This window comes from Microcaecilia unicolor, chromosome 9 (genome assembly GCF_901765095.1).
Source record: "Microcaecilia unicolor chromosome 9, aMicUni1.1, whole genome shotgun sequence".
Classification (NCBI taxonomy): domain Eukaryota; kingdom Metazoa; phylum Chordata; class Amphibia; order Gymnophiona; family Siphonopidae; genus Microcaecilia; species Microcaecilia unicolor.
This window is the reverse complement of record NC_044039.1, coordinates 12,032,488-12,052,711: the sequence shown is the minus strand read 5'-3', so window position 1 is coordinate 12,052,711 and position 20,224 is coordinate 12,032,488. Positions and strand designations below refer to the sequence as shown.

The 20,224-nt window shown below is 43.5% G+C and overlaps 1 protein-coding gene across 1 annotated transcript in view; it reads left to right on the top strand.

Annotated features, from left to right (window-relative positions):
• Positions 1 to 19,802, top strand: part of E2F7 (E2F transcription factor 7) — a 37,126-nt gene extending 17,324 nt beyond the window's left edge. Inside the window, exons 5-12 of the mRNA XM_030214550.1 lie at positions 1,093 to 1,251; positions 6,046 to 6,183; positions 8,098 to 8,292; positions 9,736 to 9,820; positions 11,100 to 11,640; positions 14,593 to 14,860; positions 16,486 to 16,910; positions 18,245 to 19,802. Of these exons, the coding sequence (XP_030070410.1) occupies positions 1,093 to 1,251; positions 6,046 to 6,183; positions 8,098 to 8,292; positions 9,736 to 9,820; positions 11,100 to 11,640; positions 14,593 to 14,860; positions 16,486 to 16,910; positions 18,245 to 18,412 (1,979 nt within the window). The 3' untranslated portion in view covers positions 18,413 to 19,802. The remainder of the gene's footprint in view (positions 1 to 1,092; positions 1,252 to 6,045; positions 6,184 to 8,097; positions 8,293 to 9,735; positions 9,821 to 11,099; positions 11,641 to 14,592; positions 14,861 to 16,485; positions 16,911 to 18,244) is intronic.
• The last annotated feature ends 422 nt before the right edge of the window (positions 19,803 to 20,224 follow it).

Here is a 20,224-nt window from a genome sequence, read left to right as displayed (position 1 = left end):
CCCCAAATGTAAGACCTAGCAAATTTTTGTTTGAAAGCAGGGCCGCCGAGAGCCGGACAAGGCGGCCCCCCCTCCACCCACCTAGAACCAGGCCCGTGCCAAGGGTCTGTGCCGCCGCCGCCCCCCCCCCCCCCCCCCCCCCCCCGCAGATGAACAGTTGGCGCGCACGCCCTGGGGGCCTTTAAATCTTTTACTTGCAGTCGCAGCAGCATCTGTGAAAGCGGAGCGCTGCCGACGTCTCCCTTCCCTTCGCGCTGTTGGTTCCCTCAGTGTCCCACCTTCTTCTGACGTCGGAAGAAGGCGGGACACTGAGGGAACCAACAGCGCGAAGGGAAGGGAGACGTCGGCAGCGCTCCGCTTTCACAGACGCTGCTGCGACTGCAAGTAAAAGATTTAAAGGCCTCGGCGGGGCGAGGGTAAGCACTACGGCGGCGCCCTCCAAAGGTGGGCACCCTCCTGCGGTGCTTACCCCGCTTACCGCATCGGCATGGCCCTGCCCAGAACTAACCTTAAACGCCTCCTTTCACCTTCGCAGCAAGCAGCAGCAGGGCAGACCTCTCCTTCCTTCCATGCCCCGCCCTCGCGGACGTTATGTCAGGCGAGGGCAGGACACAGAAGGAAGGAGTGGCCTGCCCTGCTGCTGCTTGCTGCGAAGGTGAAAGGAGGCATTTAAGGTTAGTTCCGTGAGCGACGGAGGGCAGGCAGGCCAACCCCAATCCAACCCCAATGTTTCCCCGAAAAATAAGACAGCCCCTGAAAATAAGACCTAGCACAATTTTGGGGGCAAAAATTAATATAAGACAGTGTCTTATTTTCGGGGAAACACAGTACTTGGCTGAAAAAAAGATGATGCTATTGTAGCCGGCAGTCACCTTTGAACTTTATTCACCAGTTGAGGACATATAATACAGGCAAAGTATGAATCGCTTGTAATACTCAAATTGATGTAACCGGAAAGAGAGGGCCAGCTGTTAACCATAACCTTAAATCCAACATCCATATTTGAGTAAATTACTTTTTATGCTACATCATGAAGCCTGTTTTGTTTGTGTGTGTTTTTTTAAATCTAATTTTTATTTTTCCTATTCTCAGCATCTGCAGGCAGTAGGAAGGACAAGTCATTGCGCATCATGAGTCAGAAGTTCGTTATGCTTTTCCTGGTCTCCACAACAAAGACAGTCACTCTTGACATAGCAGCAAAAATTCTTATAGAAGAAAGTCAGGATGCTGATGATCATAGCAAGTTTAAAAGTGAGTATTATGCAACAAATCGGAGGCGTCTGCATTCTTCTGTAACTAAAGTGGAGTGGTACAAGCACCATGAAATTGTTTGAGGGTATTAAGTGAAACTTCAGCCTTGCATCCTCAAAAAATTTAATTTTCAGGCTCTTGGTGCCTCTCGTGAGACTTTGATAATGAAATTCAACAATTGTGATCTTTACCGTCTCAGAAACCGTTCCAGACCTTGTGAGTTATGTCTGTCAATCAGCAGGTGGAGATAGAAAACACAGAATTGTGCTGTCATTAAGACCGTGAGCAGTTCCAACATGCAGATGGTGTGCTCTGCAGCTCCTGCTTTTGCTGGACAAGCCATTTCTAGTCCATTTAGAGGGGCATAATCGAATGGCGCCAGCTAAATTGATGGTTGGCCATCTTCGGGGCCGGCTCCCTCCGGTGGTCATCTGGTCAGTTGGGGCACTTTTTTCAGACTTGGTCCTAAAAATAAATGGACCAAGGCCGGCCGGCGAAATGCTCGTTCGAACCGGCCATTTTTTTTTTTTTTTTTTCATTATAAGGTAAAGTGGGCCATCCTGTACCCATGCCCCCCCCCCCCCCCCCCCCCCCGTCCTGCCTTCACTACCCTACCAACACACCCCCTTGAAGGTTGGCCGGCACCGTGACGAAAAAGCAGTTGAACCTGGCCAAAATCGACTTTCAATAATACTGATTTGGCTGGGTTCAGGAGATCGCCGGCCATCTCCCGATTTGTGTCGGAAGATGGCCAGGGATCTCTTTCGAAAATAAGCCTGTTAGTTAACTGGCTCCCAGTTGAGCACAGTGAAATATAGCTTGGTTTATCGAATTTAATATACCACCTTTTTTTCTTGCAAAATAACAAAGCAGTTTATAAATATGAGCATAGTTTGGGTCCTCTGCTATGTCATGAAACCTGATGGCATCAAGGCCCTCCTTTCCCCCTTCACTCTCTGCTCTCTTCTGTTACCTCGCACACAAGTTTTTGTTTTGTATAATTAGTGTTTTAGATGGTCAGGCAGTGCTGTGAATGGAGACAGTGACTGGAGAGAAGAATTGGCATGAAGGATTTTGTGGGATTCCTGTGCTTTTCTCTCTACATTTCCCGTGTTTAATGCACACCGCTTCTCATGGTGGCCCATGCCGAAACAGATGCTGTGGGTCCTAGCGGGAGTTCCCTTGCTCGGGTTACGGAGCACGTTTCCACTCATGAATAATGCAAGGGAAGTGGACCATTACTAAAGCCACCTGGTCGATCAACCATTTGTAGTTGCGTTATTAGAAAGCCTTACTGATCTTTGCCCAATCTCATTGGAGGGGGGGGAAGCCTGTGTGAGTCTTTAACAATATGACAGAGCTTGCATTAACGAACAGTGGGGGAGGAGGGAACAACTCACAGTGCTCAGTTCACTCTGGAAGCCTGCCTTTAGTTCCAATGAGAAGAAAAGAATCTTGAACTTTGACTGTAGCTCTTGTAGCAGGCTGTCTTCAGGCAGTTTTTCTCATCAGGTATTTCCTAGACCTGGGAGACTAGGAGCTAGCCAACCATGTTTTTCAGCTCATTGTAGTGCATTGGGGGTCTCCCAGTGACAGATTTGATTGCAACAAAGGTCACATGTTTTCTCAGTAAGAGCAAAGCAGGGAAGGGACTGGATGCGCTAGTTCAGCCATGGACATAGGAGGGACTTCCCAGGCCAATGGTGGGCAGTCTTGAAGAAGATCTCTGATCATTGAGGCAAAGTCATCTTTGTGGCTCCAGACTGGCCAAGAAGACCTTGGTTTGTAGTTCAAGTTCAACTCCAGCTCCAGGCAGCTGTCTCTCTTGGGCTTCTGCAGGACAGAGGGCTATTGATTTGGGGTCCGATTCTCATGGATGATCCATCATAGTTAACCTTTTATTTGCTTTACCTCCTATCAACTTAATAACTGAGCAGTTATAGATTTAAAATCATAAGAGGGGGAAGAAGAACATGGGATTAAAAATTAGAAGAGCCTAGGTTATAATTGTATAATGACTTCTTTTATTGAGTACGAAAAAAGAAAAAAGAGGGTATTCAAACACAAAAAGGAGGAGGAGAGCATGTATGAAAAAAAACTCAAGATAGGGATTCTGCACTCACCAACCCAACCAGAACTTGGACCAGAGGAACAAGTTGGTGGTACTGAACAGTGTCGGGAGTCAATTAGTGGGAAAGTTTGGGTAAAATAAAAGGTCTTCAATGCCTCTTTGGTCTTGAACAGCTTGGCTCTTGAGCGGTCGAAGCGGAGAAGTAAAGCTTATTCCAAAGATGTCATAACCACACTTCCATGTGTGAAAGAAATCCAACCCATCAACTTATGCTAGAGTCTGAAGAGTTTTTGAGGTATTGTGTGCGGAAGGGGTACGGTTTCCTTTTTTTTCCTCTAACTTAGACTCTCTGTCCTTTTTGCAGAAAAAGGGCTGGCCTTCTGGTCTTTTGAGGGTCCAAGTGGAGACACTGGCATGTTTCAGGGGTTACTTTGATAATGCACCATTAGCCACTCATCCAGATGATGTCCACGCCCTAAAAGTTGCCTCCCTTTGCGGCTTCCTCTATGAGTAGTGTGTCCAAACTGTAAGTGGTCTTCCTGGTAGCTGAATTTGATTCTTTTCTTCACCGATGCTGGAGTTTTTCTACAGTTCTTTCTTCCTGTGTAGGTGGTTTCTATCTTCTATATAAATCAGTCAGTTGACCTCCCGTCATTTTACCAGAGAAGAGTGTGGTGTGCAGTTTTCCTCCTTAAAACGTCTTGATGATTAGACGGTTTGGGTGAGGTACCTAGAGGTAACCAATAACTTTGGGAAATTGGATGGATAGATTATCGTCTTGGCCAAGCCAAAAAGGGTGGAACAGTTGTCTAAGACCACCCTTGCTAGAAGGTTTAAAGAAAGAAGCAGTTTCATTAGCTTATCTTCTGGCAGGTAAGCAGCAGCCTCCTGTTATGTTCTTAAAGCTTACTCTAGTCAGCGTTTCAACTTCTTGGCTGGAATTCAAAGCAGTTTTGCAACTAGATAAATGTAGGCCATCAACTTGATCCTCTCTCCTTTTTTTTGTTTTTTTTGTTTTGTTTTGTTTCTTGTTTAATAATTTTCAAAATCAAATTCACAAGCAATACACTTGAAATAGTAACACAGATAAACAAAAGAACGTATTAATTTGGAAACGGTTATATCAGAAATATATAAGCATCTTCCATAGACCACAAACTGAAGGGGGTAGTGGAGAAAGGAGCGACAAAAGAGGAAGAAAACAGAACAAGTAGCATAACATGAAACAACCCCCGTTTTTATTTTCAAAAAAATCTCAGTTCTTTAGAACCTTTCATGATGTTTTTCATATCTATGAAGGAATACAGGTGCTCTGGATAAAAGTAGGCATTCTTGACGTGCAAATATTTAATAGTACATTTACACAAGTAAGCCAAACGAAATGAAGCACCTAACAGCAATCTCTCTTTTCTTAAGTCTTGTTTCATCACATCTGGGTATAGCCATGGTTTGTTTGTTTTTTTGTTTTTTTAACCAAAGAACAGTTTCTGAGAATTTCGAAAGTAAAGCTTTGGCACAGATTTGCTTATTTTTCTAAACATTACAGGTTACATATTTTTATTTCAACAAGCTTTTAATCAGTAATGTCTGGTAACTCCTAACTTTTATTTTGGAGGGTTATTGCTTGATACTTAAGGCTGGTTTTTTTTTTTTTTTTAATGTCAGACATATATACTTTTATTGTGTTGGTTTTTAACTAACTGTATATTGTAAGCCGCCAAGAACTTTCTGGATTGTGCAGAGTAGTAAATTTGGTATAAATATTTTAGCACGACAAGATGATGCTTTTGGGGCTTCAGTTATTGAGGCAACCGTGGCTGCTTCTCTCCCTTCATGTGAATTGCTTGTGATATCTCTCAAGTTCTGGAATGGTCAGGTGGGATGCTAAGGAAGGAGAAACGAGTTCTTATCTGCTATTTTTTTTTTTTTTTTTTTCATTTAGTCCCACCAGACCATCCCAGATAATCTGCTCTTCACTGGTTTATACAGGATTGTTTTCAGTCTGTTTTACGGAGTTGTATTCTAATCGTTTTCAGTGAAGTTACTTCTGTAGTTAAATATACTTGGATATTAAAAAGGAAGACAATTTCAATGTCACTTGTTCACTGCTTGGTTATAAATATACTGAACTGTTGGCGCTCCATATGGTCCTTATGACCACAGCACAAGTCTGTTGATAGAGACAGCTCACAGTTCTGGACTGGTCTGATGGGACTCGAGGAAAGAAAACGTTAGTGAGTAAAACCTAATTTGTCCACTCTCCCAGTGGGTAAGTTGGCTGCGGTACCAAAATTTTTCATACCCTGTTTTTTTGTTTTTTTTTCTTCCAAATGAAGAATCACACTATAATTAAATTGATATCATGATGTCCAGTAAAAGTATCCTGGCTCCAAGATTATAAAAATGAACAGCTGCTTTGTTCTGCAGGATTTCGTGACCAGATTAATGTAATATTGACCAGTAGATGCATTTTCTTTAACTATTGGCTTGCCGAGATCCTAGTTTCGTTTTTGGTGCCTTTCTACACTGAGCCAGCACCTCGGCTAAGAGGCACAGAGCAGCGTGCCTTTTAGTTTTAACAAACGAAAACACCGTTTTGCTTATGAGGAAGTGTGTGTGCTCCTCTCTGGCCAAGTTATTAGAGCTTCAAAAGCTAAAGTATGTTCAGCTAAGATTATCGTTCAAGATACTTTTCTCCATAACCTATCTGTGTCATTTTCTAGCAAAAGTGCGGCGGTTATATGATATAGCAAATGTTCTGACCAGCCTGGCCCTCATACAGAAAGTGCATGTAATAGAGGAGAGGGGACGCAAACCTGCATTCAAATGGATCGGACCAGTTGACTTCAACACTCACGATGGTAAGCTGATGTACAACGAATGCTACACTTAACAGTAACTGAACTGCAGCTGTGTTGTTATATTTTGTCTTCAATTTTGCTGTACCACCAGTTCAATAAGAGAGCCCATCTGGGCAGTGTACAAAGCTAAAAAAAAAACCCTGTAAAAACAACAAAAATAAGTACTTTAAAATTAAACGAAGAAATAATTGTTGTTGCAAGTGTAATTCCAGATTTACATGATCTGGTGTTCCATTCTGGATAACGGTTTTCAAATAAGACATAAACTAAGATTCCAGTTCAGAAACGGTATTCAGAAAACTGGTCCATTTTCACCAGAACCCTCCTAACAGCATGTTACACACTGGTCGGTGTAAGCAAATACTCTGACAATATGGGGAAACATAATGCAAAAATATCGGGGACACTCTTAATATAGTCAAATACAAAACTGAATTGAGGAGGTGGCATCACTTGTGTGGGGTCTTTTTTTTTTTCCCCCCTCTCTCAAGTGAGCCTCTCCCAACAGCTTTTGATGATCTCATATGGTGGAGAGCTGTAGAACTTGTAAAGGCCACATTCTTACTAGGATGGCTGATAGTCCATGACCTTCAAACCCCTGCCCCCTCCCCCCCCCTCCAATATGACTGTTGGCCACTCCCTGCCAATTTAGGTTTGCTAAAACCTCTGTCTTAAATTATTCTTAAGAGCCCTGTGGTAAATATTTTGCTATCGGAAGAGTTTCATTTAATTATACAGTTGAAAGACTGAGCACACAAGCTTTTCAGACTTCGCCTACTCATGTTTGACTGAGATATAGATATATATTATTTGTAGCATTTGTATCCCACATTTTCCCACTGATTTGCAGGCTCAATGTGGCTTATATTTGCCATAATGGCGATTGCCATTTCCAGGTAACAGAATTACAGTTGGTGTTGCGTTAGGGTGCATGCATACATGGTAATATACATGGAACATAACATATAAGGAACAGATCGTGGTATATAACATATATGGAACAGATCCTTGTGTATATGTATATACCCCTTCCCGTGCACTCCGCTCCATGGATAAATCCTTCTTATCGGTTCCCTTCTCCACTACTGCCAACTCCAGACTTCGCGCCTTCTGTCTCGCTGCACCCTACACCTGGAATAAACTTCCTGAGCCCCTACGTCTTGCCCCATCCTTGGCCACCTTTAAATCTAGACTGAAAGCCCACCTCTTTAACATTGCTTTTGACTCGTAACCACTTGTATCCACTCGCCTCCACCTACCCTCCTCTCCTCCTTCCTGTACACATTAATTGATTTCATTTGCTTACTTTATTTTTTGTCTATTAGATTGTAAGCTCTTTGAGCAGGGACTGTCTTTTTTCTATGTTTGTGCAGCGCTGCGTACGCCTTGTAGCGCTATAGAAATGCTAAGTAGTAGTAGTAGTATACATATATGGTAAAACAGAATACATTATGGTATCGCATGAAGGTACCTAAGTAATACATTGGGTTGTAACATACATTAGGTTATCGACTATAGAGAGACCCTATTCGAACTCAGGTTTGATGTGTAATGCTTGATCATTAATAGAACAGGGTTAATCAATCGTGGTAAGGTTCCGGTTTTGTATAGATCGTGTATAATGTTAATATTTAGTATTTAAGATGGATGTTGATGGTAGGCCTTCTTGAAGAGATCTGTTTTCAGTAGTCTTCGGAAGATGGATAGGTCTTGCGTTGTTTTTATGGCCTTCGGTAGTGCGTTCCATAGCTGCGTGCAGATGTATGAGAAACTGGTCGCGTATGTGGATTTATATTTTAGCCCTTTGCAGTTAGGATAGTGCAGATTGAGGAATGTGCGTGATGATCTTTTTGCGTTCCTAGTATATATAGTTAATTTTTTTTTTTTTTTTTTAATTATAATTTTTTTTAATAGAAAAAAGGAAGCTGGACACCCCAGCGTCTACTGCTCTGCTGGATTTCAGACGTGAAGCAGCTGCCCAACTAACTGTTACCATGACTGGGAAGCAGAGGCTATCACGGCATACCTCCTTTACTAGTAATTCATCTTCCGAAGGGATCAAGCGGAAAGTGAACTCTGAGCCAAACAGCCCCCAGAGGGAGAGGAAAGGTAAAGACTACCACCAGGAGCTCTCTAGTTCTCAATGAGCATTGCGGGTTCAGGTGACCCTGTCAGATTGGTGAGCTTGGATAGCAATGAAATTACAGATCCAGGTGCGATAGCCACAAAATATAAAACTAGTCACTTGCTCAGCTGGCAGGGAGTGAACAAAAAAAATCCCATTGTTTTCAGGTACGTATTGTAAACTCTGCTCTTCTTCCGTAGGGCTCGGCCTCCTCCCCCAAGTGCAACACCCGCTGCAACTTTTTATTGTAGTTCCAATCCTCCTCAGTACAGGAGCGCTGTTCACTGGGCGCTTCCCCCCCCCCCCCCCTTTTAAACTCGGGGAAACAATTTTGAGGTCCTCAGCTTTTAGCAAGTGCAGCGTCCAAACAGTAATCCACAATCCCCAGAATATCAAAGAACAAACAAGTGAGCTGAGATTCCTCTCTCAGCCCACAAACCTCGGTCCAGTCCCCCCTCTCCCCTTCCCTCCCAAATAATGTTCCTTTATTTCCAAGTGTTCTACAGTTAGTAGTCCTTGGCTTCCACAAAGTCCAAATCAGCTTCTCTTCTTAGGAACCAACAGTACTTTGGTTCTCAGACTGAGCAGTGCTCCACCCTCTGCGCAGCAACGAACTGTGGCCTCCCACCCCTGCTGGCTTCTGGGTACGATAGTTCTAGCTCTACTGGCTTCAAGGGAGGTTTCAAGGACCCTTTCCTATTACAATATGCTTGTAATCTCTGTTACTGTGCAGACACCCTTTTATGCAGGAAGATGCCTATTTGCATGGAGTTGTTTGTCCTGCAAAAAAAATTTTTTTTTTTTTTTTTTCCTGATACCCACATCTGAGAAATATGGAATAATGCCCAACTTTTTCCCTCCTTTTTAATTTGGATCTACTTGTGCTGGTCTCTTATCCTACACTTGGTCCTGGGTTCCGGCACCACTTGCCTTGCACGTCTTCCCTCTCTGCTCTCTAAGTACCCCATCTGCTTTGCAGTGGCTCCAGGTTTTCATTCTGTAGCAGCAGCACTGGGCATCCCCTACCTCTTCCCTGTCTTAATTATGAGCAGTCAGTCTGAGACGTTTAATAATAGTGATGGATTTAAAGGGGCTGAGGAAAGATCGCCCGAGACTACAGGGGGACTCATGTTCGGATTAAGGATAATGGAAGAAGGGATGAACCCATGGCTGGAGTACCACTCTGGTTTCAAGGCAGTTCTTAATCTGATCCTGATCAGTACATTGTTCCTGCTGTACATCTGGTCTGGCTCTCACTTGCCAACTTTTAATTGCTTATTTCTAGTAGGATGTGTCACCATAGTGCCCTATTTCAGGGGTAGAACTGTCTTTGAGACTGTGTACTGGTTTGAGAACTGTTTTCTACTAATGACTTCATTAAAGGCAATCTGAATATTCATATTTCTTTAATGAAATGGTCTTTCCAGCATTTATCATGGATACAGAAGAATATTCTGCGAAGATGGCACATCTAGCAGCTGTTTGCAGAGAGAAAACAGAAGAAAATGCCAAGTAAGTGGAGTCTTGAAACTTGGATTTGAGTGCCTTCTCTCATTGAATTATTCCAAGGATTTCTTTTTTTTTTTTTTTTAATTTACAGAATTTTATCAGACCAAATCAGAATACCGTGTTTCCCCGAAAATAAGACACTGTCTTATATTTATTTTTCCTCCCCAAAACGCGCTAGGTCTTATTTTCGGGGGGATGTCTTATTTTCTGGGAAACATCAGTCGCCCCCCCTCCGTCGCTCCCGGAACTAACCTGAAGCTCCTTTCACCTTCGCAAGTTCGGATTCGAAGCAGCAGAGCAGACCTCTCCTTCATTCCGTGTCCCGCCCTTGCCTGACGTAACGTAACGTCAGGCGAGGGCGGGACACGGAAGGAAGGAGAGGTCTGCCCTGCTGCGCTGCTGCTTCAAATCCGAACTTGCGAAGGTGAAAGGAGCTTCAGGTTAGTTCCGGGAGCGACGGAGGGGGGGGGCCCGGCGACCTCGGGGGGGGGGGGGCGACCTCGGTTGGCTCTCGGCGGCCCTGCTTAAAAAAAAAAGTTTGGTAGGTCTTACTTTTGGGGGGATGTCTTATATTTTAAATTTGCAGGAAAACCCCGGTAGGTCTTATTTTCGGGGTAGGTCCTATTTTCGGGGAAACACGGTATCGTGTTTCTTCTAAGGGGGGAATGTAGTAGGTGTTTCAGCAGAATATAGAAACACCTGAAGTTGAAGAAGAAAATGCGGGGAGCAATGTTTTATTGCATATATTGGCATAGGGAAATAGTATTTTGTGATGTGTTTATTTGCTACTTCTGTTGGTATGTAGTGAAGAGGGTTAAGGAAAAAGCACATGGCACATACCAAAGACTAACTTAGATGCTCACAAGATGGGGGCAGATGTAGTACCGGTCCGAGATTAGAAACGTATTAAACCCAAAGGAACCTGGCATTTCTAGTCTCAACAGAACCAGAATGCCAGTTTCTTCTGTGTGTGTGTGTGTGGGGGGGGGGGTTTAAGTCACTTTAGTAAGAGTTTCCATCATCTCCCATGCTTGTATATATTCGGTCTTACTTGAAATTGCTGAATTCCCCATCCTGCAGGATTCTGAAAACTGAACACTTATTTTTTTAAGTAGCCCAATTTGTATGAGCGCTGTTAATAGGGTATCTCACTCTGCAAATCTGGTACAGTTGCTAGGACTCAATATTTGTAAATTGAAAGTATTGTTCGAAACATGAAAATAATTTTTAGGGGGGGGGTTTTCTGCTTATTGATTTTTCTCCTCCCCCACTTCCCTCTCAGGAGTAGAACATTGTCACAAGAAAAAATGATACAGCCAGCAGGGAACGCGGAATCTGTGCCACCTTTCTCAGTTATGCTTCATGCTCCTCTGGACTCTGATCATTGTCTTAAATCCTTGCAGCAGTTGGTACCTCCTGTTGGTCCATCACAGATGGTGTCTCAGGCTTCCTTGCAGAGTGGTGTGACTAGACCAGTAACCATCATACCAACGTCTGTGTCCCAGGCAGAAACCACAGCACCTGCCTTGATCAGCAACCAGCCTTATGTCTGTCTTCGTTCTGCCCCTGTGTTAATGCTGTGCGGTAGCCTGCCAGAGAATTTCGCAGGTGATGGCCCGCAGGCAGTAGAAAACCACCGTGGAGTCGCTGAGTGGCAGGTCTCGCCAGAAGCTCCGCAAGCCACCTCGCCTGTGTTCATGCAGGACTCTCCTGAGCCGAGCTCACAGCTGTCACCTCCGCTTACTGAAGATGAAGAGCTGGTGATAACGAAAAAGCCGAAAACTGAATCCGCAAGCAGTCCTCGGCCATTAGCTCTAACCAAGGTAGGGGAAAGGGTATCTCGGAGTTTAACCGCAAGGGTAGGACTCGAGGCAGAAGAGTAGAGTGGAGGAGTGGCCTAGTGGTTAGGGTGGTGGACTTTGGTCCTGGGGAACTGAGCAACTGAGTTCGATTCCCACTTCAGGCACAGGCAGCTCCTTGTGACTCTGGGCAAGTCACTTAACCCTCCATTAGCCACATTGAGCCTGCCATGAGTGGGAAAGCGCGGGGTACAAATGTAACAAAAAATAAAATAGATACTATTGGAGATTCTACATGGAATGTTGTTACTATAGGAGATTCTACATGGAATGTTGCTACTATTGGAGATTCTACATGGAATGTTGCTATTCCACTAGCAACATTCCATGTAGAAGGCTGCGCAGGCTTCTGTTTCTGTGAGTCTGACGTCCTGCACATACGTGCAGGACGTCAGACTCGCAGAAGCCTGCGTGGCCACATTGGTGATCTGCAAGGGCCGACTTCTACATGGAATGTTGCTAGTGGAATCTCAAATAGTAGCAACAGTGGAGGAGTGGCCTAGTGGTTAGGGTGGTGGACTTTGGTCCTGAGGAACTGAGTTCGATTCCCGGCACAGGCAGCTCCTTGTGACTCTGGGCAAGTCACTTAACCCTCCATTGCCCCATGTAAGCCGCATTGAGCCTGCCATGAGTGGGAAAGCGCAGGGTACAAATGTAACAAAAATAAAATAGATACTATTGGAGATTCTACATGGAATGTTGCTACTATTGGAGATTCTACAATGGAATGTTGCTATTTCACTAGCAACATTCCATGTAGAAGGCTGCACAGGCTTCTGTTTCTGTGAGTCTGATGTCCTGCACGTACGTGCAGGACGTCAGACTCACAGAAGCAGAAGCCTGCACGGCCACATTGGTGATCTGCAAGGGCCGACTTCTACCTGGAATGTTGCCTAGTGGAATAGCAACATTCCATGTAGAATCTGAAATAGTAGCAACAGTGGAGGAGTGGCCTAGTGGTTAGGGTGGTGGACTTTGGTCCTGGGGAACTGAGGAACTGAGTTCAATTCCCGGCACAGGCAGCTCCTTGTGACTCTGGGCAAGTCACTTAACCCTCCATTGCCCTATGTAAGCCGCATTGAGCCTGCCATGAGTGGGAAAGCGCGGGGTACAAATGTAACAAAACAAAAAAAAAACATGTCCTGTTAATGTTCAGGTTTATAACTGATTGTGTTTCATCCTGTGAAAACGTATGTATGTCTACCGGCACAAATGCTAAGGTCTCCTTTTTACTAAGGTGTGGTAACAATTAGAGCACACCAAAGGCTAAGAAGCCCATTTGGATAACTTTGTTCTTTAACGATCAGAAACTATTCAGTGTGACGTATTGCAATGGGAGGAATCGGAACATGGTGTAGGCAGACTGAGGAAATGGCTGTAGCTTCTGCAGGTTTAAATTTACAAATCTGATTTTCCCCAATAAGATAGCTTTCTGGCTTGCATAGTCCAGTAGAATAGATGCAAGATGTGTATTTTGTTTAGTTTCTTGGAAACTACACTTCACGTAGAGCTATTTTTCTTGTGCAGGCCTCATTTAACTTTTCTCAGTGCTCTGAAATCCAGTCGGCTTTAAATACCTTTGCACAATGGAATTGTTTTTATTTATTTACTGCACTCGTATCCCACATTTTCCCACCTATTTGCAGGCTCAATGTGGCTTACAAAATGTTACAACGACATATACACATTATAGAATAAGAATTTCAGAATATAGATACAGATGGGCACATAAGAATATCATAGCAATCATATTAACGGAATAATAATTTTACAGTTGTTACAAATAAGAGTGCATTAGTAAATCATGAAGGATTGGGAGTGGATTGATAAACATAACATAATGATATCAGGACGATATAATATTCAGTCATGAGGATGTAATTAAGATGAACAAAAAAGGAGGGTTCCATAATAGTTGTAATTAGAATAATTTGGGAGTCAGATCATTATGGGGAATCTTTTTTGTACGTCTTACTACTACTACTACTATTTAGCATTTCTGTAGCGCTACAAGGCGTACGCAGCGCTGCACAAACATAGAAGAAAGACAGTCCCTGCTCAAAGAGCTTACAATCTAATAGACAAAAAAATAAAGTAATCAAATCAATTAATGTGAACGGGAAGGAAGAGAAGAGGGTAGGTGGAGGCGAGTGGTTACAAGTCAAAAGCAATGTTAAAGAGGTGGGCTTTCAGTCTAGATTTAAAGGTGGCCAAGGATGGGGCAAGATGTAGGGGCTCAGGAAGTCTATTCCAGGCGTAGGGTGCAGCGAGACAGAAGTCTGGAGTTGGCAGTAGTGGAGAAGGGAACAGATAAGAAGGATTTATCCATGGAGCGGAGTGCACGGGAAGGGGTGTAGGGAAGGACGAGTGTGGAGAGATACTGGGGAGCAGCAGAGTGAATACATTTATAGGTTAGTAGAAGAAGTTTGAACAGGATGCGAAAATGGATAGGGAGCCAGTGAAGGGTCTTGAGGAGAGGGGTAGTATGAGTCACTTAACCCTCCATTGCCCCAGGTACAAATAAGTACCTGTATATAATATGTAAGCCGCATTGAGCCTGCCACGAGTGGGAAAGTGCGGGGTACAAATGTAATAAAAATAAATAAAATAAGTCAGTCTTTAATAATTTTCGGAAGGTTGTCAAATCTTGTGTTGTTTTTATGGCGATTGGTAATTCATTCCATTCATTCATTTTAGTTTAACAGGGCAGCATCTAACTAGTTTCAAATAAGCTCTGTGCCATATAAGTTTGTAACAATCGTGATTATATAGTGTAAGTAGAACTAGTTTAATACACGCTTCCAAATGTTAAGTCCATCTCTTGCAACTGAAGTGTTCTGTTTCAAGTTTTTCACATGAGAGAGCTCTGGGTCTCTGTATCCATGGTCTTAAAATTGAGTTCTCCTTTCTTTTTAGAAATCCTTAGCAGCAGCAGATGGGGAGTGTCTTCAGGACAGCAGGTGCACCACCTTGGTGCCTCAGACACCTCGTTGCCTGGAACTAGGTAATCCCAATTCTTTGCCAGCCACAGAGAAGAATGCCGTAGAATCTAGAGGGGCTCTGGAGCAGCAAAATGCATCTAGAAACGGGGACTTGAAAGAAGGGTCCAAAGATGCTTCTGCTCCGGAAAATGTGACATCACCATCCGTTCCACAGTACTTGTATGTGCCGTCCGCTGCTGCTGGTGAGTCCTCAGTAGTCAGTGCCTTCGGGTTTTTTTTGTTTGGGTTTTTTGTCCAGTAGTTGGATGGTATTAGTGTAATATCCAAAATACTTTATTGAAGATATCATATGTTAGACAATTGCCCGACACAGGCTGTGTGTCGGGCAATTGTCTAACATACGATATCTTCAATAAAGTATTTTGGATATTACACTGATCTGCTGGTTTGTTCTCCACGTTGGATTTTACAGATCGTTTGCCTTGTTTCGTTGGGATGGTATTAGCCAGAATTAACGTGCAGTAACTGAAAACATTAATAGTGGCATGGGGTTCCCAATATTGTGGGAGGCTTTCCGTGCAATTAATTCAGAATTTATTTATTACATTTGTACCCCGCTCTTTCCCACATATTGCAGGCTGAATGCGGCTTACATGGTAAATACAATTACAGAGTCGTGAAGGAGACTATTACAAGTTGTAGTAAACGTAGTAATTGTGAGGTTTTGAGGATATGAGAGTTGAATATGTAGAGGCAAACAAAGGATAAGCAAAAGAGATTGGGAGGGGTAAGGAGAAAGAAGGATGGAAAGGAAAAGAATAGAGGGATGGGCATAAGGAGATTGGGAGATATTAGTCTAAGGTATAATGATCATCAAGGCGGGGATGAAGAGTGAAGAATGAAACTAGGACTGGTTAATCTGGTGATGCAGTGCCCCTTGAGGTGGTGGTGAACATGGCAGATAAGTTTGTACGGTTCACTTGTATGGCTTGGTAACAACCCCATTCCTGGCCACAAATGAATATGGCAATAAAGAAAAGTGCCAACAGCTAATGCAGCTTAGTAAATGGGGCCCCTACATGTGTTTGAAGTTCAGCCTGTCCTAACACACACTTGTCTCTTGGCTTCTGTAGCTTACATATTTAAGCATATTTTCCCCCGTTCCAACTGAGCTTCCATTTTCTGTTGGAAAGAGGAGCAGGAAAACGAGTCTAAAAAATGTATTTTTAATTTTATAGTTGTAGACTCAAGTCAAGATGTGTACAGCAAATACATCCTGGTTCACATCTTTTTTTTTTTTTTTTTTTTTTTTCCTTTCACTGGTTTTATAACTTTAGAGAAATGAGACGCGACTCTGATTCCCGCCTGATTCTGGTTTGAATACCGCACAACGTTATCACATTAGAAAGAGATATACACATTCTCTCCCTAATTGGATAGTATATAAGATCAGCATACAGTGAGACGCAGGCCTGTATGGCCGAAACACAGCTGTGTCGAGTCCCTTTCTCCTTGCTATCCATTGACAAAGTTTATTTTTGAATTTCAACAACCAGTATTGACGCCCTATTTTTTTTTTGTGTTTTTATTTTTTGTTTTTATTATATTTTTTACTTTTTCATTTTATTTTTTATTATTTTTTTCTTTTGTTGGTCCTCTTCGCTGTTTTGTTTGTTGCTAGTTTTTGCGAAGACTGGTTTCTTCTGTTTTTTTGCACTGGAGTTAGTACAGACAGGATTGGAGGTTATTTCCTGAGCTGTTCATCTGTAAATGGAAGCGGATGGGTTTAATGTAAAGAAAATGTTTAAAAATGCAGAAACCGCAGTTAATCTTAATTAGTAATATGTCTCTATTTTCTTCTTGTTAGGCTTGAATGGCTTTAACGTCTTGCTGTCAGCAAATCAGACCCCTGGTGCTGTTGGGCTGTCTTCCAGTCAGTTGGCTTCGCTTAACCTTCCTTGTGTAGTGGTGCCGTCCACATCGCTAGCGCAGCTTCCTGTGCTTTGCTCCCCACCGGTCGCTGGCCCGCTGCCTTCTGCTCCTGTGGGCTCTATTCCCAATGCTGGGCCCCTAAACTACAGCCTGCCCAGTCTGGGACCAGCAACGCATCTCCTCATAGGCACTGCAGCAATGATGGCTCCACCGGCGCTGGAGCTGTCCCCGGCATATCAACCGCATTCCTGGTCCCCAGTACACTCGAGCCCTAGGCTGGGAAAGTCTTGTGTCTCTGTGAAACCTGACTCCCCAGCGTGCTCACAGGGCCAGCCTGTCGGGATCCTGAAGTTACAGCAGGTAAAATTGTTCTGTCAAAATTAAGTTGTGTTTCCCAGACTTCTAGATAATGGCTGGGAAAGTATTGGCGATGCATTAGGAAGCATCAGCATTACATTCATTTGTCTTCTGTGTTGGCATGGTGCTTCCATTCTTGCTATGAAAATAACATCTGCCTAGTTACCCTATAAGAGCACTGATCCTCAAGGCAAGGGCACAGACCGCCTTCAGGGGTCCCCGCTGGCTCATTTAGCAACTAAAGAGTCCTTTTTATCCTTATGTAGGACTTTTTTTTACATGTTAAAAGCAATAGTGATATATAGGCAAACTGGATATGTCATGTGATTATTTTCTGTTTCCATACTGGCTGAATTCTTTCAAAATAGCAATCTGCCTCTTTCTTGATTCTTTTTCCGCTGTGAATCTTGTTCCCTTCTCTTCTGACCCTCCTCCGTCTGGAGCTTTGTTTCTTGTGAGTTGTTTTTGTGTAGTAGGTGTCACTCTTGTTCTGGTCACACCTCCTGTTCTGTTCTTTTCACCTGCTCTTAGTTGGGCGAGTGATATTAATACTGCACGCATTAATATTGTTACTGTATAAGATTAGCACAGTCTATTTGGCACCCAGGCCATTTTGGAAGCAGTTTCATGATAGGTGCCCTGCTGCCATGCAGTGCCAGCCTATTGGCACCCACATTCCTGTAAAGGATGAGTGTAACCCAGCATCGGCAGCCTGTATTTAACACCAGGCACCTAATTGGGTCAAGGGTGCATGTAACTGGCACCAGCGCCCATCTGAATGTGCCCTTACAGAATAGCACTTATGCCCTCTGCTGGCACTTAAGTGTACACTTTCTGTAAATTTCCATGCTGAAAGGGAATGTAAATGTGAACATCCAGTTAGAGAATTAGGGGCCTGGGTCTTAGGTGGAAAAATCTTACTGAAACTACACACTAGCATCTCGCTGGGATCGGGCTATGAATTGAAAGCAGCTTAATGGATTTGTTTGGAACAACCAAGTGAACTGTTGCAAATTGTTGTTACTGTTTCAAAGCCTAAGCAGAAATATTTATGACACGGGCAGAAGGGGACAGGTGTCAACACCAACTGTTCCCCCTTCCCCCTAATGGTTTACATGCTACCTGAGCTGGCCCTTAGTTGTCCTGCCTGGTCCATGGAACCTGGAAATCCGCTTTAATTGGACCCAAGTCATTGATCTAGTGTTTGACTAAATGGTAACTTACATCGTTAGGTGTGATAAGACAGTTGCATGAGGGTGATGGGGGCCTGTGGCTAAGTCTCTGCAGCATACTCTGTGCTTATTGTGGCTTTTGTTTTTGTTTTTTCTTCTAAACAGTCGCCCACCCCTCAGACACCTAAGAATCCTCGTTTTGCACCTCGTGAAACCTTTTTTAAAACTCCTGGGAACCTGGGCGGTCCTGGGAGGAAAAGTGAAGGGGTTCAGAACAGAAACACCAGCTCTGCCCAGAGAAGACTGGAAATCCCCAGCGGTGCTATGGACTGAAGCGTGGAAAACGGGCGTGAACTGAAACGCCCAGTTGCCTTTTTTTTTTTTTCTTCTTCTTCTTTTTACACATGATCATTGTTCAATGATAATCCCTTTAGTCTATAAACTATTGTCACTTGTCTGTCCACTGCTGTTTATAACTTTCTCTTCCACCCCTGAATCATTTGTCACTAAAGTTGATCGTAAAAGTAGCTTAATGCTTAAATATGTGTGAGGTTTTAGTCACAACCTTTATAATTGAATTTGTAGTTTTCTATATTAACTCCTCCTTTTGCATTTCTAAGCAGACTCCAAAGAGAATGATGGTGTGGATAAGATAACACATGTAACACTTAACTAGAGTGAGCTTTCTAAACTATTTCAGAGTAAACTAGCCCGTGCTGTGATGATGCTGGTACGGGTACAGCTTTCCTCGCTGGGGACACGAGCGTACTCATTTCTACACAAGCTTCTTTTGCAATGCAACACTGTTACACGAGGAGACATAACTTGTCTTGTTGATGGGCTATTGCAAAGAAGTAAAATGCAGGATTTCACCAAAATTTGACAGAACTTGAAATTAGATAGATGTGTTTTTTTTGTTGTTGTTTTTTTTCACTCTCAGGACAGGACACTACTTGAATGTCGGTGAGCAGTCAATCAAGTTTGGAAATGAATGTTTTGACTACATGAAATCTTCGATAGCTAATCCAAAAGGCTGTGCTGTGAACGTACGCTTAAATGTGGGTCGGCAGTAGCAATATCTTGGAACGTGGGGCTTTCCGAACGTATCTGGTGACCTCTGTACCACTTCGTGTTTTTTAGAATTTGCTCGGTGAACATGCAGGAGATACATTGCATGTATTGATACTTGAAAATCCAGCTGGCAAGTAGGATCAGCAGAACCTGTTCGGAATGCCCTGGGCTAGGCTAGACAAGTTTAGAATTCCCTCCTCCCCTGCTGAACGTTGCTCCTAGTTTTACTGCTTTATGTTCACTGTTTTAAAGCAGAGTTGGAAGTTTTACATATGTTCACTGCACGCTGCCTCCTGCGTCTTTACCACCTTGCTGCTAGGAATCACTTGGGCCACTCTGCAGAGGCAATCTTGTTACAGCTTACTTTTTTCTCTTTTTTTTTTTTTTTTTGCCATTAACCAGCCTGTTCTTGACTATGAAAAATTGCCCTTGTGAAATGTTTTATGAAATCTGTAGGAGCCATCTTTCAACTGTGAGAAAACTTGCAGTATTTACCAGCAGCGCTTTGACGTTTGGACAGATACGGTTGGAAGCCTGACAGTGAAGGATCTCATGACAAATTCCGCATACAGCCCACTAGTTTGATTTTATTTTAATCTAAGATATAAAACCCAAGAGGACATTGTAGGTAACTTTTTAAAGGGGGTATGTGAACGGCAATCCTTGTGTGTGCTGTGCAGTTTTTTGTGTGTGTGGGGGGGGGGGGGGGCTCTTCTTTTTCTCTCCTATGTGCAGATGATCGAAAGCCCTGCACTGAGCTTTACTGCCCCTATGATCAGAGATAACAGCAGGCAAAGTTATGTGCGCTGGTAGCTCTGATCATAGGGGTACTTCTGTGGGAAGATTGTGCCTGGGCATGCACCCAAGGCACAATCCTCCCGCATTAGTTGTTTGACAGGTCTGAGCTGTCAAAAACCTGCATCTGTCAAACAGAAGACCTCCAGGCCCATCTCTTTCCCCCCCCCCCCCCCCCCCCCCCCCCGAAAGCACAAAAACTCTGCCGCTAGCTTCCCACTCCCCTACATTGCACAAAAACTAGCACTCCCTCTTTCCTGTTCGGGGGCCTTCCCGAAA